The sequence below is a fragment of the Ursus arctos genome, unplaced genomic scaffold (assembly GCF_023065955.2).
Source record: "Ursus arctos isolate Adak ecotype North America unplaced genomic scaffold, UrsArc2.0 scaffold_20, whole genome shotgun sequence".
Taxonomy (NCBI): Eukaryota; Metazoa; Chordata; class Mammalia; order Carnivora; family Ursidae; genus Ursus; species Ursus arctos.
In genome coordinates, this window is record NW_026622875.1 from 50,396,408 (window position 1) to 50,408,510 (window position 12,103).

The 12,103-nt window shown below is 45.2% G+C and overlaps 1 protein-coding gene across 1 annotated transcript in view; it reads right to left on the reverse strand.

Annotated features, from left to right (window-relative positions):
• Positions 1–865: 865 nt before the first annotated feature.
• Positions 866–12,103, reverse strand: part of XYLB (xylulokinase) — a 51,981-nt gene continuing 40,743 nt past the window's right edge. Inside the window, exons 17-19 of the mRNA XM_048216144.2 lie at positions 11,613–11,700; positions 8,902–8,996; positions 866–4,274 (exon numbers count right to left, since the gene is read on the reverse strand). Coding sequence (XP_048072101.1) covers positions 4,170–4,274; positions 8,902–8,996; positions 11,613–11,700 — 288 coding nt within the window. The 3' untranslated portion in view covers positions 866–4,169. The remainder of the gene's footprint in view (positions 4,275–8,901; positions 8,997–11,612; positions 11,701–12,103) is intronic.

Genomic DNA, 12,103 nt, shown 5'->3' on the forward strand with positions numbered 1-12,103 from the left:
TTTATTATATATTTATTATATTGTATTGTATTTATTGTATTATGTATTTATTGTATTGTAAGATGCTACATTCACTGCATGTTTTCCACTATGTGATTTATTGGCTTTACTATTGTTTCTTTGAGCATTGAAGGAGATTTCTATCTTTATTCTAGTGATTATCTTTGTACCTTTATATAATTCTTTGTCTCTTTTTTCCTTACTTAAGCCCCAACTATTTAGTTTGTTAACTTTAAATGATACTCTTTGCCTCATACATACGGCCTTTGCAACAAAGACCTCTTTGTACTGTCCTCCTCCTCTCTCCCTTCTTTTTCATTGTTACTTCTACCTTCTCAAAGAGTATCATTTGATACTATTCTTCCACACCTATCTCCTCTTTCATTCTGGCTTTAGATCTGAAACTGAAGATACTCAATGCTCACCACCAGTCCTTTTGCTGAAGTTCCCCAATCATCTCCTAGTTGGTTGAAGCTTGTCTTTTAGTAAGATCCTAAGGTGTTATGAGAACAATATTTCCTGAGCTCTCATACGATTAAAACTTATATATATCCTTGATACTTAAAGGACAGCTTAGCTGATACAAAACACTTATTCTTAGTTCCTTTTTTTTCCTTTATACTTCTTGAAAATATTGCTCCACTGCCACTTGCTTTTTGAGAAGTCTGATGCCAACCTGACCTTTCCTTTGTAAGAGACTAGTTCTTTTGTCCTAGAGGACTTTTTCCCTCACCTTCAAATTTTAATAGTTTGCTAGGATATATCTCAGTTGATCATTTTGAGTCAATTTTTCTATGTAACAAAGGGGCCCTTTCAAGACAAAGATTTAGGTCTTCTTTTTGCTTTTTCAGAAATTTCTCCTGGGGCAATTAAAAAAAAGATTTTATTTATTTATTTGTCAGAGAGAGAGAGAGCACAAGCAGGGGGGAGTGGCAGGCAGAGGGCAAAGCAGGCTCTCCGCTGAGCAGAGAGCCTGATGCAGGACTTGATCCCGGGACCTGAGCCAAAGGCAGACACTTAACCAGCTGAGCCACCCAGGTGTCCCTCTCCTGGGGCAGTTTTAAGTATTAAGCAATTCCACTGTCTTCTTTTTTGGTGGCTTCTGCCTGCCTTTTTTGGTGGCTTTTGCCTGTGTTACTTCTTCTTTACCTATTATTTTCGTTGTGGACCTTTTCAGCTCTTCCTCTGTATTTTTTGCTGTCTTAGCTTTTGTCATTCCCAAGTTCTATATGCTTTACTGTACTTGTAGTCATCTTTATTTTTATTTGAATATGTTGTAATTTTGTCTTCATATCTATGATGATTTTAATTTTTTGTTCAAATCGTTTCCCAAGCTTGGTCATTTCTCTCTTCACATATCCCTGTTGCTTTTTCATTTTTATTCTGAGTTTTAATTCTGAACTGTGGTATCTTTCATATCCACAACTGTTTCAAAATTTATTTAAGAATTCATGTTGGAGAGTTGTTACAGTTTACTCTCTTTTGTTCTCTTTATTTTGCAGTATTTGATCAGCTTGAAAAGTTATGATTCTCACTTTATTTTCTTCCTTTATTTGTATACACAGTGAATAATTCCTTGTGCTATTTATGTTGACATGCTTGCAATAACAGGCAACTTTATGGGGGCAGAAGTAAAATGGGAAATGGATTGATTGAATGGCTTTCTCCATTTCCTGGTCCAAGAGAATCTTCTTCTGTTGGTCAATGTTGTAAAATTTCTTTAATAAGTAATGTCTAGGTAGTAGGGGTGGGGAAGTTGTCCATTTTCTTCTGAATCTTTGACTTGCTATTGATAGGTTGTTATCTTCAGCTTTCTGCTTTCTTTTCCCCTTTCATCCACCAAGCCTGCTAGGGACACCACTTCCTTTCAAGATGACTTCATCTCTCTCAGAAGTGATGCGCTGGTCCCACTCATTTTCTAAACCTCTTCCTTTGACATTTCCCTATCCACTGGCCTGATCGACCAGGTCTCAAACCTGGTTTGCAGCATTTTTCTATTCTGGGTGGAAACTACAAGTAATCTGTTTTGACTGAAGTTCCAATTTAGGCAAGGGCCTGCAGCAGAGGTAAAATTTGGGGGATTCTGCAGGAAGCAGATCTGGACTTTATCTCTAGGCTTTGTGATAATTTGAGCAAGGAATAAAGGGGTCCAAAGTAAAACAGGAGGGAAGGAGAGAAAGGAACTGCTTTAGGAGTTAACAAAGGAATAACCAAACTCACTTGGTGACTGATCTGACATGGGAAAGGGGGAGGACATCTGTATTTGGGGTTTGGGTTCTTCAGTGAAGGATGGATGAAGGGTAGTGCCAGTTCACTGAAACAGGAACATGAGAGGAGGAGGTTTGGGGAAAGGCAAGGGAAGAGAAGTGGAGTCTGAAGTACCCTTCTGAGAATTCTGATAGATCCAAGGAGAGTTCTGGATAGAAACATAGATCTGGGTGTTCCTGGCATATAAATAGTGGTTGAAACCCACGAAGAGACAAAATCAACCAACAAGAGAGGACAGAATGGGAGAGAAAGAGGGATGAGGATAAAAATTTGGGGCCCAGCAATAATTAAGGACTACACAGCACATTACTACCAGTAAAGAAGAAGGAATGAAAGATCAGGAAAGCAGGAGAAACGCTGGAGAGAATGACTATCAAAAAAGGCAAGGATTGAAATAATTACTGTAATGGATTAAAATACATAAAATATATTAAATGTATCACATTGACACTAAAAATAAAAACCTACTTGCTGTTAGAGGATGCTTGGGAATCAACCCATTATTTTGAAAACTGGTAAACAGAGGAAAGAATCTATTTATCTAGCCTCTCCCAGCTCTTTTGGGTAATTGGATAGGGAATGTCTCTCACATAGAAGAATCCTGGGTAATAAATGAAGAGGAATAACAAAATTGTATCCGTAGTGAACTAATGGCACTAGGCGTGAACATCCCCTAAATGAGAGAAAACCAGACATATGTGCCTCCATAAAAAGGGAAATAATTACATGTGCATCAGAACAAGCCTCTAAGTCAGTGGTTATGAACCAGGGGCAATTTTGCCTTCTCATCCCCACCAGGAGATAATGTGGCAATGCCTGGAGACATTTTGGATTGTCTTGACTTGGGGAGGGCGAGCTAATGGCATCTGGTGGGTTGAGGCCAGTGACCCTGCTGCCTCCCACAACCAAAACTTATCCAGCCCCAAATGTCAATAGTACTGAGGTTAAGAAGCTCTGTATTAGATCAAATCACCAATTTATAGGAAATACAGATAAGATAGAGGATATGTTAAATGACACTCCGGAAATAGAATCAACAAAATCCAGATTAGAGAAATTCTCCCTGAAGGAAGGGATGGAAGGAGGGAGGTGCTACCTTGTACTATCTGGGAGAAGGCCTCTGCAAGTGGTCTGGTGTGCCAGGAAGTCAGGCAGCCTGTGGGCAGAGCCGATGAGAGGGGACAGGAAGCTTGGTCATGAAGCCTGTCAAGCTTTTTGGGTGGGAGGTATGAGTTACAAAAGGTGGGCATGAGGTGGGAGGAGAGATCACGGAGGACAAGGGGGCAGATGCTGGAAGGTGAGAAGGGCAAAAACTTGAAGGAGGGGTGAGCAAGGGGAAGGCAAGAAAGGAAGATACTAGGAAGCCCTTCAAACACTGAAATGAGGAGGGAAAAAGCAGCTGAGGGAGTCAGGGTTAGGTGGGGGAGGATGGACTGCAGGCCCACAGTACGGGGGGGGGGCAGGTGGCTATGGGTTACAGTTTGAGGAGTAGTCAAAGAAGAGTTGGGGAAGAGATTGCTGGGGTGGGGGTCTGGGGGACAGCTTTGTCTCCCCTGTTCTGCTGATTTAGGTCCCTGTATTGGCTTTACTTCTGCATTTGAAAGGGGGAAAGTCACAGTTTTTACTGGACATATCCAAGGCTGACTGTTTTATCTTGCCTCCTGAGATAAAGGACAGGAAAAGACGGATGCTTTCCTGCCCCAGGCACAAGGGCACGGAATCAGAAGCAGCACATTTATGTTGAGGAAGATGTGCTAAGGTGGGTTTCAGGTGGTCCCGGGCAGGGCTGGAGCACCACAAGGAGTCAGGTGGGCAGGCAGAGTCACTTAGGACAGGGAAGAGGATCCCTGCTATCCGGAAGCACGTCTCGAAGTGGGATCAGTGAGCCTGGGCAGGAAGGGTTAACAGGGGTGCCTGGGCCTGAGGCATTCACTCCGGAGGCCCCGGATCTGGGACAGGATTCTCTGCTCAAGCTTGGCATATCGAGGGAGAAGGGCCTCGTAGACCTGGAGGGGCAGAAAGAGCAGTTTAGAATGGGGAGGGAGGGGTGCTTCTCATCTCTTTGCAACTTGGAATTTTAAAATTTAGCATCCCATTTACTTGCAATGTAAGTGTTTGTGCTGGGCAAAAGAAAGGGAGCATCAATTCACAAAAGAGGAAAAGCTAGCAGTTCTCAAACCTACGGTTTAAGATTTTTAAAAAAATGCAAATTAGGGCCAAAAAATTCGTTAACAAATCTACAACATTTTAAAAAATTCTCTTGAAGGTACCTGGAAATGCCGTCTTGTCGCACAGCTGGTGAAGTTGGTGGTGCAACCCTTCTGGAAATCAACTTGACTGTATGTTGGTATTAAAGGGCTTGAAAATGCCCATAGCCCTTGACCCAGTTATTCTACTTCTGCAAGGCTCTCCTATGGAAACCGTCCTAAATGTAGGGTGCCAGGCCTACTAAGGGTCTTCTTAGACACCACTAACCATCCAGTCTCCTAAGACTACCATGGGCCACACCCTGGCCTTCAACAGGATACACTGGAGAAACATACCTGTTGGTACAGTGGCGGCAGGTGCTTCTCTTCAATGAAAGACCTCATAGCGGTCCTTATAGCAGTTTGCACAAGTGTCCAGGAAAGGGTCTCCCTGCCCCCCCATGTTACAGCTCAGATGCAAGGAGATGAAATCCATGTCATACAGGTGCAAGAACCACCCTGGCTTTGAAACCTCATGCCCCACAGGAGTATCTCTTATGACAACTCCATAGGCAAGACACACGCCCATAAGACGTCACTGGACTCAGGGAAGCCCTAAATATGACTTCCCATCAGGCCTATATGGTTTTCCCACTCCAGATGCAGTGCCCTAATTAAAGGCCATTTTTACACAAGCAATGTTGCAGAGTAATACTGTTGACATTCCAAAGGAAGCAGAACTAGAAATTTAACTAATGTTCAAATTCTCATGCAGAATAGGAAACGGTTTTGTTAACCTTTTACCCACATAATTTCAATTATAGTAATTAAAAAACTAGAAGCAACTGCTCTAAGACATATAAAATGCACAAAGAAATTATGGCTCATTAGCCAGACAGAATATTATGCAGTCATTAAAAATAATGCATATGCTCATTTTTAAGAACATAAATACCCATGTTGTACTGTAGTGTTTTTTAAAAAAGCGGACTACAAAATTATATGTATAGTGTGCTGGGTGATCAACCAAAAGCAAAAACCAATAAGGGAAAAGGTTTTTTTAAAGATTTTATTTTTGACTAATCTCTATACCCAATGTGGGGCTCAAACTCAGAACCCCGAGATCAAGAGCCCCATTCTCCACTGACTGATCCAGCCAGGGGCCCCTCACAACCTCACATTCTTAACCTTCCTTCCTCCCTTTTTTTGTTTTAAAGCTGTTTTCACCTGTGACTCTGTAAGTCTTGCCCAAGAAATGTGGGCACTTCAGGTAAGCACATGGTGTCTTTTAGACAAGCAGCACTTAAGACCAAGGGACTGAGATTTCCTCGCGACTCACAAACGTCACTACTGGCTCATGCCAATCCCACGCCTTCATTTGGCTTAATTAGCTCCAAAGTCAAGTACTCTAGTAACTGATGATGCACCCAGGGCCCACTCTTGGTGCATCTGGGGCAGCTCCATGAAGGTGACAGAGAACAGAGAACTCACGGGGAGCTTGGGTCCTCTGTCAGGAGAAAACGGCAATATTCAGCTGAGCCGAGAGAAAACACTGGTCCAGTTTTGAGTTTCCACTTGAGTACAACCACTGTTATACATGCCATAGAGAGAACACAGAGGATGCTCCCCTGATCCTGAGGAGTTTACAAACCAGTCCTCCAATAGGTTATTACACCAACAGTCAAAGACGGACTGTTTCTGCTTGCAACCTGGTGGTATGAAGGATTCTGAGGTTACACTTGGGTTGAAGGGTACAGAGTTCCAGGAGCCTTTAGTGACTTTGGTCATGGGCGAGCCAGGGAAGGTGGTGGTACACACACAGAGTGTTTGCTACCGATAAGGAGACAGGTGCAACTGTCTGCTGCCCTAAAGCTTTCCCCAACTACCTTCTCCCTTATGGGTCTCCTTCTAGAGGACAAAAGAGCCAGAACCTACCCCAGACTTTCTTACAACCAAGGATGACCATATGACCAAGTGGCAGTCTGGTCGGAGAGTTGAGAGGAATAAGCCAAGATTCTCTCCCTGAGGAGCAAGAAGTGTATGAGGAGGGGCTGCCCAATGCCATGCTCTCCCTCCCGGCAGGATACAGGAGTGGGGGAGCGGGATGTTTGGAGCAGCTGCAAACATCCTGTGATCGCCGGGAGCACAGCTACAGCTATGCTACCCAACACAGTAGCCATGAGTCGTACATGCCTGGGAGCACTTGAAATGGGACTGGTGCTACAAGTCTAAAATGCACATCGGATTTCAAAAGCTTCATACAAAAAAAGAGGAATGTAAAATAGCACATTAGCAATTTTTCTGATTGATTATCTGTTGAAATGGCAGTATTTCAGACATACTGGATTAGATAAAAAATATCTTTAAAGTTAGTCATTTATTTTTTTTACTTTTTATTATTTTTTTTGAATGAGACTACTAGAAAACTGTAAATGACATAGGTGGTTCTCATGTTCCCATTGTCCGCTGCTGATCTGCAGAACTGCAGGAACTATGACCCAGAGCCCTGACACTGTGGAACCACTGACCCGTCCCACAACTACCTTCAGACTTCTTGTTACATAATAAAGCCATTCTAGTCAAGGAGTCTTTTTAAGCTCACAGTTAGTGGGTTAAAAGTAGGCAGGACCAGATGTTATCCCCACCTCAAAGATGAAGAAACAGGCTCAGAGATGAGAAATGCTGCTCAAGGTCACGTGAAGGTCACATGGTGAAGGAAAGGCAGGATAAGAATGAAAACCCCAAGGCCCTTTATAGCAGTTTGCGATCTTCCTCCTGCATTGAGCTCTTAAAGGCAAGGACACACAACATAAGGACAAAGTAACAGAAGCTTGGTGACACCTACATGTGTGGGTTTTGTGGTCACCTGGAAACTGGGAGCTTCTGCTCCCAGATATGTTGGGAGACAATTCTCCATGCTGTTTCTACATGCCTGGTGACAGCTTTTGTTGCAGACTATCTTTTCAATGTTTATACAGCAAACAGCATTGGAAGATAGAAATAGAGCTGTCCTCTGGAGCAGAGGGAAATTTATTTGCTGACCAGGCTAGTATAGATAATGTCTCCCTTGAGGGCAAAGGTTGGGCAGATCTGCCTGCAGCTCCTTTATAACTCGGGAGTTTCCTAAGCTTGGGGTCACTCAGCTGTGACGCACAGTGTGTGCACGGTATCCCCATGGGCCCACTCCGCATCGTCCCATGGCACTTCAGTGCCAAGGAAGTCTGATGCAAGCACGAAGCTCGTGCGGCCTGCTACATCGGTAATAATGCCCCCTGTCTGCGCAGCCCTGCTGCTGGGCTGCAAACAGGAACGCAGGTGTGGTGTATGCTGTGGCATACCACCCAGATTGCCCTTCAAGAATGAAGACCTTATTCTCCCAGCCCTCAGCTGACGGCCCCCTTTGGGGATTGCCTTGGCTGGAGAGCGCCGCCTTACCCCATTGCGGGGTGGCCTGCATACAGACACTGGCTGACATGAGGTATCGTGGCTTGGCCCCCTACCCCAGCTAGGTTAAAGTTCAGAGTCAGCCCAGCTTCAGAACTTCCTCTAGGACTGGCTGAGGGCTCCACAGAGATGGCCCTGTGGCTCACCTCTTTCCTCCGCCCCGTCCTGCCTCCTCGTTTCCCCCTCCACAGTTGCAGATCCCAAGAGCACCCCAAAAAAATCTCCTGTACCCTAATCAGCATCTCAGGGTCTGCTTTCCAGAGAACCCACGCTGTAACAAGCGAGGTCTGCCTTCACAGGGATTTCCTGGCCTGGAGGACTGTACACCTGTCTTGGATCCACACTTTAGATCTGAGGGCTGGAAACGCAGCACGTCTTACGCTTCAGTGACAGAGTCTTTCTGTGCCTTCTGTAACCTGTGAAATGTAAGGCCCGTCCTGAGGCATATGGAACACTGGAGCTATACCCAGCAATCTAGCTGACACCCGGGGCTATAAAATCAGCCATATCTGTGAATTTCAGTTGACAACCTGGCTCCTTTTGCTGTTTCCTTGACAATTAAAAACAAAAAAGTAGGATTTCCCCATTAGTCGAACACATCAACTTTAACATTAAGTGACAGAGCAAAACTTACCTTTTGGAAAAAGGAACCTACAGTTGACCTTGGACATCACGGGTTTGAACTGTGCAGGTCCACTTACAGGTGGATTTTTTTCGATAGAGTAGATGGTAAATGTATTTTGCTTATTATTTTCTTGACAGTTTCTTTTCTCTAGTTTATTTGATTATAATAATACAGTATATAATGCACGCAATATATATAATATGTGTTAATTGACTATGTTATCAGTAAGGCTTCTGGTCAACAGTAGGAGTCAAAGTTATATGTACATTTTCGTGTCTGCAAGGGGATCGGCACCTGTCACCCCTGTGTTGTTCAAGAGTTAACTATAGCTGGTTTTCACAATGCAAAGGCTATGACCAAATCCTGATGGTCTCTCACCTGAGAAGCTCCTGCAGTTGGGGTAGCAGCTAATCTGGGATTTGGGGCTAACTTCACAACCTCTGAAAAGGGCACGTCTGTTCCAGCTGCAAGGCCTAGAAGGGAAAGCTCATTTCACATCAGTGCATGTTGCAAATGAAGACATTAACTGAAAATAGCATCTTATCTCTGGGGTGATAAAATATTCTAAAATGGGATTATGGTGATGGTTGCACAGCTCAGTAAATTTACTAAAAAATCACTGAGTTGTACACTTAAAATTGGGTGACTTTGATGTCATATAAATTGTGCCTCGGTAAAACTGATAAAGAAAAAGAGAGAGAGAGAAGAGAGAAATTTGATGTGCAGACCCCGCCCCAGCAGGCCCTAGTTTGTCTTGCTCATTGAGACAGCACCTGTCACAGCAGGGCGGCTAACCCGCACCCCACCCCACCCCCGCCGGCGCCTGACAGGAGGACTTGCCTGCCTCTCCTCCCACACCTGGCTCCACTCCCCATGGCTCACTGCACTGAAGCCACCCCAGGCTGCTTATGATTCCTTCTACCTCAGAGCCTTTTCACTGTGTCGAGTGTCCCGGCCTCCTCTCTTCACGGACCTGCGCTCTTCTCAGAGAAGCTGCAGCTCACAGTGTCACTTGTTTGGAGGCTCCCTAACCCTCCATCCCTAAGTACCATCTGCTGTCCTCACAGACTTCATGCAATTTCTGGCCACAGATTGAAGGTCCCTCCCTTGCTGAGCCAGAAGCTCTGTGAAGCCAGGGACTGGGTCTCCAGAAGAGCCCTGGAGCCTCGCACACCTCCTGCATGCCCGAGGCACTCAATAAATACTCCCCAAGCAAATGAGCGCAGGGCTGGAAAGGAGGGAAGGCTGCCATCGGTGGGCAGGAAAAGCGAGGAATTTCTAGGCAGTTGGAGTAGTATCAGAGAGGCAGGGAAACACAGGACCACTGCAAGTGAGGCAGGGCCCAGGGAAGACACGAGGCCCAGCTTCCAAGTAGATGCTGGGATATCTCACGTCAGAGCTGCATGGGAATGGGGTGGGCAGCAGAGAGACCAATCAAAAGACACTGGTCCCTTGTCCACTCATTCAGAGACCGCCTATGTGTGAGGTTCAGCCCGTACACAGCTGGGAAGAACAGATGTGAAGTGGCTAAGACACCTCGGGGTGAGGACCAGTGTGCTTGGACTTAGCTTGGGCTTTGGTTTTGGAGGGCAGAGTGGGGCAGTGCCCCAGGTAACCTCTGGCAACACAATAGGCACAGAAAAGGAAAAATAAAAAAGAAACGCAATGCCACATAGCAGTGGAGTCCCTAAAGGGCAGCGCCTTTCCAGCTTTAGCAGAAGGAGGAGTGAGAAGTGGGCCCTGGGCTTCTCGTGGGCAGCACTAAGGGCCAGACGATTATGGAACCGTATTTTCAAGGTGGCTGAGGGAAAGTATTTTGAAGTTAGAGTCCTTTGCCCAAACAAGGTAGCATTCTTTTTTTTTTAAAAAAGATTATTTATTTATTTGAGAGAGAGAGAGGGAGCGAGGGAGAGCACAAGTGTGGGGAGGAGCAGGGGGAGAGGGAGAAGCAGGCTCCCCACTGAGCAGGAAGCCCAATGCGGGGCTTGGTCCCAGGACCCAAGCCAAAGTCAGATGCTTAAGTGACTGAGCCACCCAGGCACCCCACAAGGTAGCATTCATTTGGAGGGTGAAACAAAGCCCATGCTGGACATGTAAGGCCTCCAAATTATCACCTACTGAATTCCCTCTTAAACTTATCTAGGTTGTAGAGTCCAACAAAACTATCATGGAAAAGAAAAAGGAGAAAGAAACTATAGGGAATTAGAGAGAAATTCATAGGAAAGTGCAAATAAAAGCCAAGATGATGTAAAGTTTAATTAAAAACACAATCTGGAAATAAATTACCCAGTGATCTTGACACAGGAGGTGGCCTGAGGTGGGGTAAGGTAGACAAGATAGAGAGGGAGGGGAATAAAAGAGTAAGAGGTTAATTATTAAGAGAAGGATCTGGTCCCCAATTAATTCTCAATGTTGATAGAAACATGTAAGTTTAAATAGGTGTGTTAAAAAGTGAAGAGTAAATGCATGAATAGAACTGCCAAAGGGAAGAGAGCCCTTGAGATAAATGAGCAGCTGGAGAAGCAGTCTGAGCAGGCAGAGGACAGGGCAAATTGACTAAATGGGCCCCTTGTGGGCATGGGCAGCACTCACTGAGAACCTGCCTAAACGGGGGAGATCCGAGTTTCAGCGAGGCCTCCATCAGAGCGAAGGGCCCCCATGGAGCTGTCCAGGGTACTGGACTGTTTGGCTCTGAAGCCTTCAGCTTTGTCTCCACTTCCTGCATTTCCTGAAAAGATAGCCCTGGACTTCATCCACCTCTCCTGCCCACCAGCTGTCCAGACCCACACCCATGTGCCCTCAAGAATGTCCTGCGACCTTTCCCAATATCCTTGTGCTAAGCCTGACCGTGACCAAGCCTCATTCAGTTAGGAACCTACTTTTCTTTCCCCAACTTTAAGTACAGAATAAAAGAACAGAAGGTTTGGGGTTGGCTCTTGCCTGCTAGGAGAGAGAAAAATGAAACTAAAACCCAAGACTCCAACATCCCTAAAGACTGGGAACATCCCAACCTCCCCCCTTCTGTCCTCCTCAGCCCAGCCAGTGCCCCAACTCTTCCAGAAGCCTCTGTTCCCCATCCCTCGACCTACCATGGAAAGCTCGGTATGCAGAGCCCACACAGGCCGAGTTGGCAGTGTCTGTGACATACACTGGGGCGCCAAACACATCTGCAAGCACCTGGAAAGGAGGGAAGTTCTTACTGTGGTAAGCTGTTCCTTGGAGGGAACACAGATATTTGGCACACGTTTTCTATGCTTTTTTTCCTCATGTGTCTTCTGATGCCTTCCATTCCATCTCTACTGCCTTCAAGTAAGTATACTCAGCCATGCCATCTTGATACTAATAGAGTCAGGATGACCTGGGGGAAGTTTCTAGTGGAGGGCCACAGCTCTCCAGGTTGTCCCTGCACTATTTAACCATTTTATCAAAGACAAGGAGGAAGATTAAGAAAGTATACTTAGCAAATGATTAAGGTGGAGATCGCTGGAGGTAGAGACTAATGTCAACAAATTCAAACAAATCCAAACTAAGAGGGCATGTCTTACAGGGATAAGGATAAATTTTTCCATTTAGCTCCCCA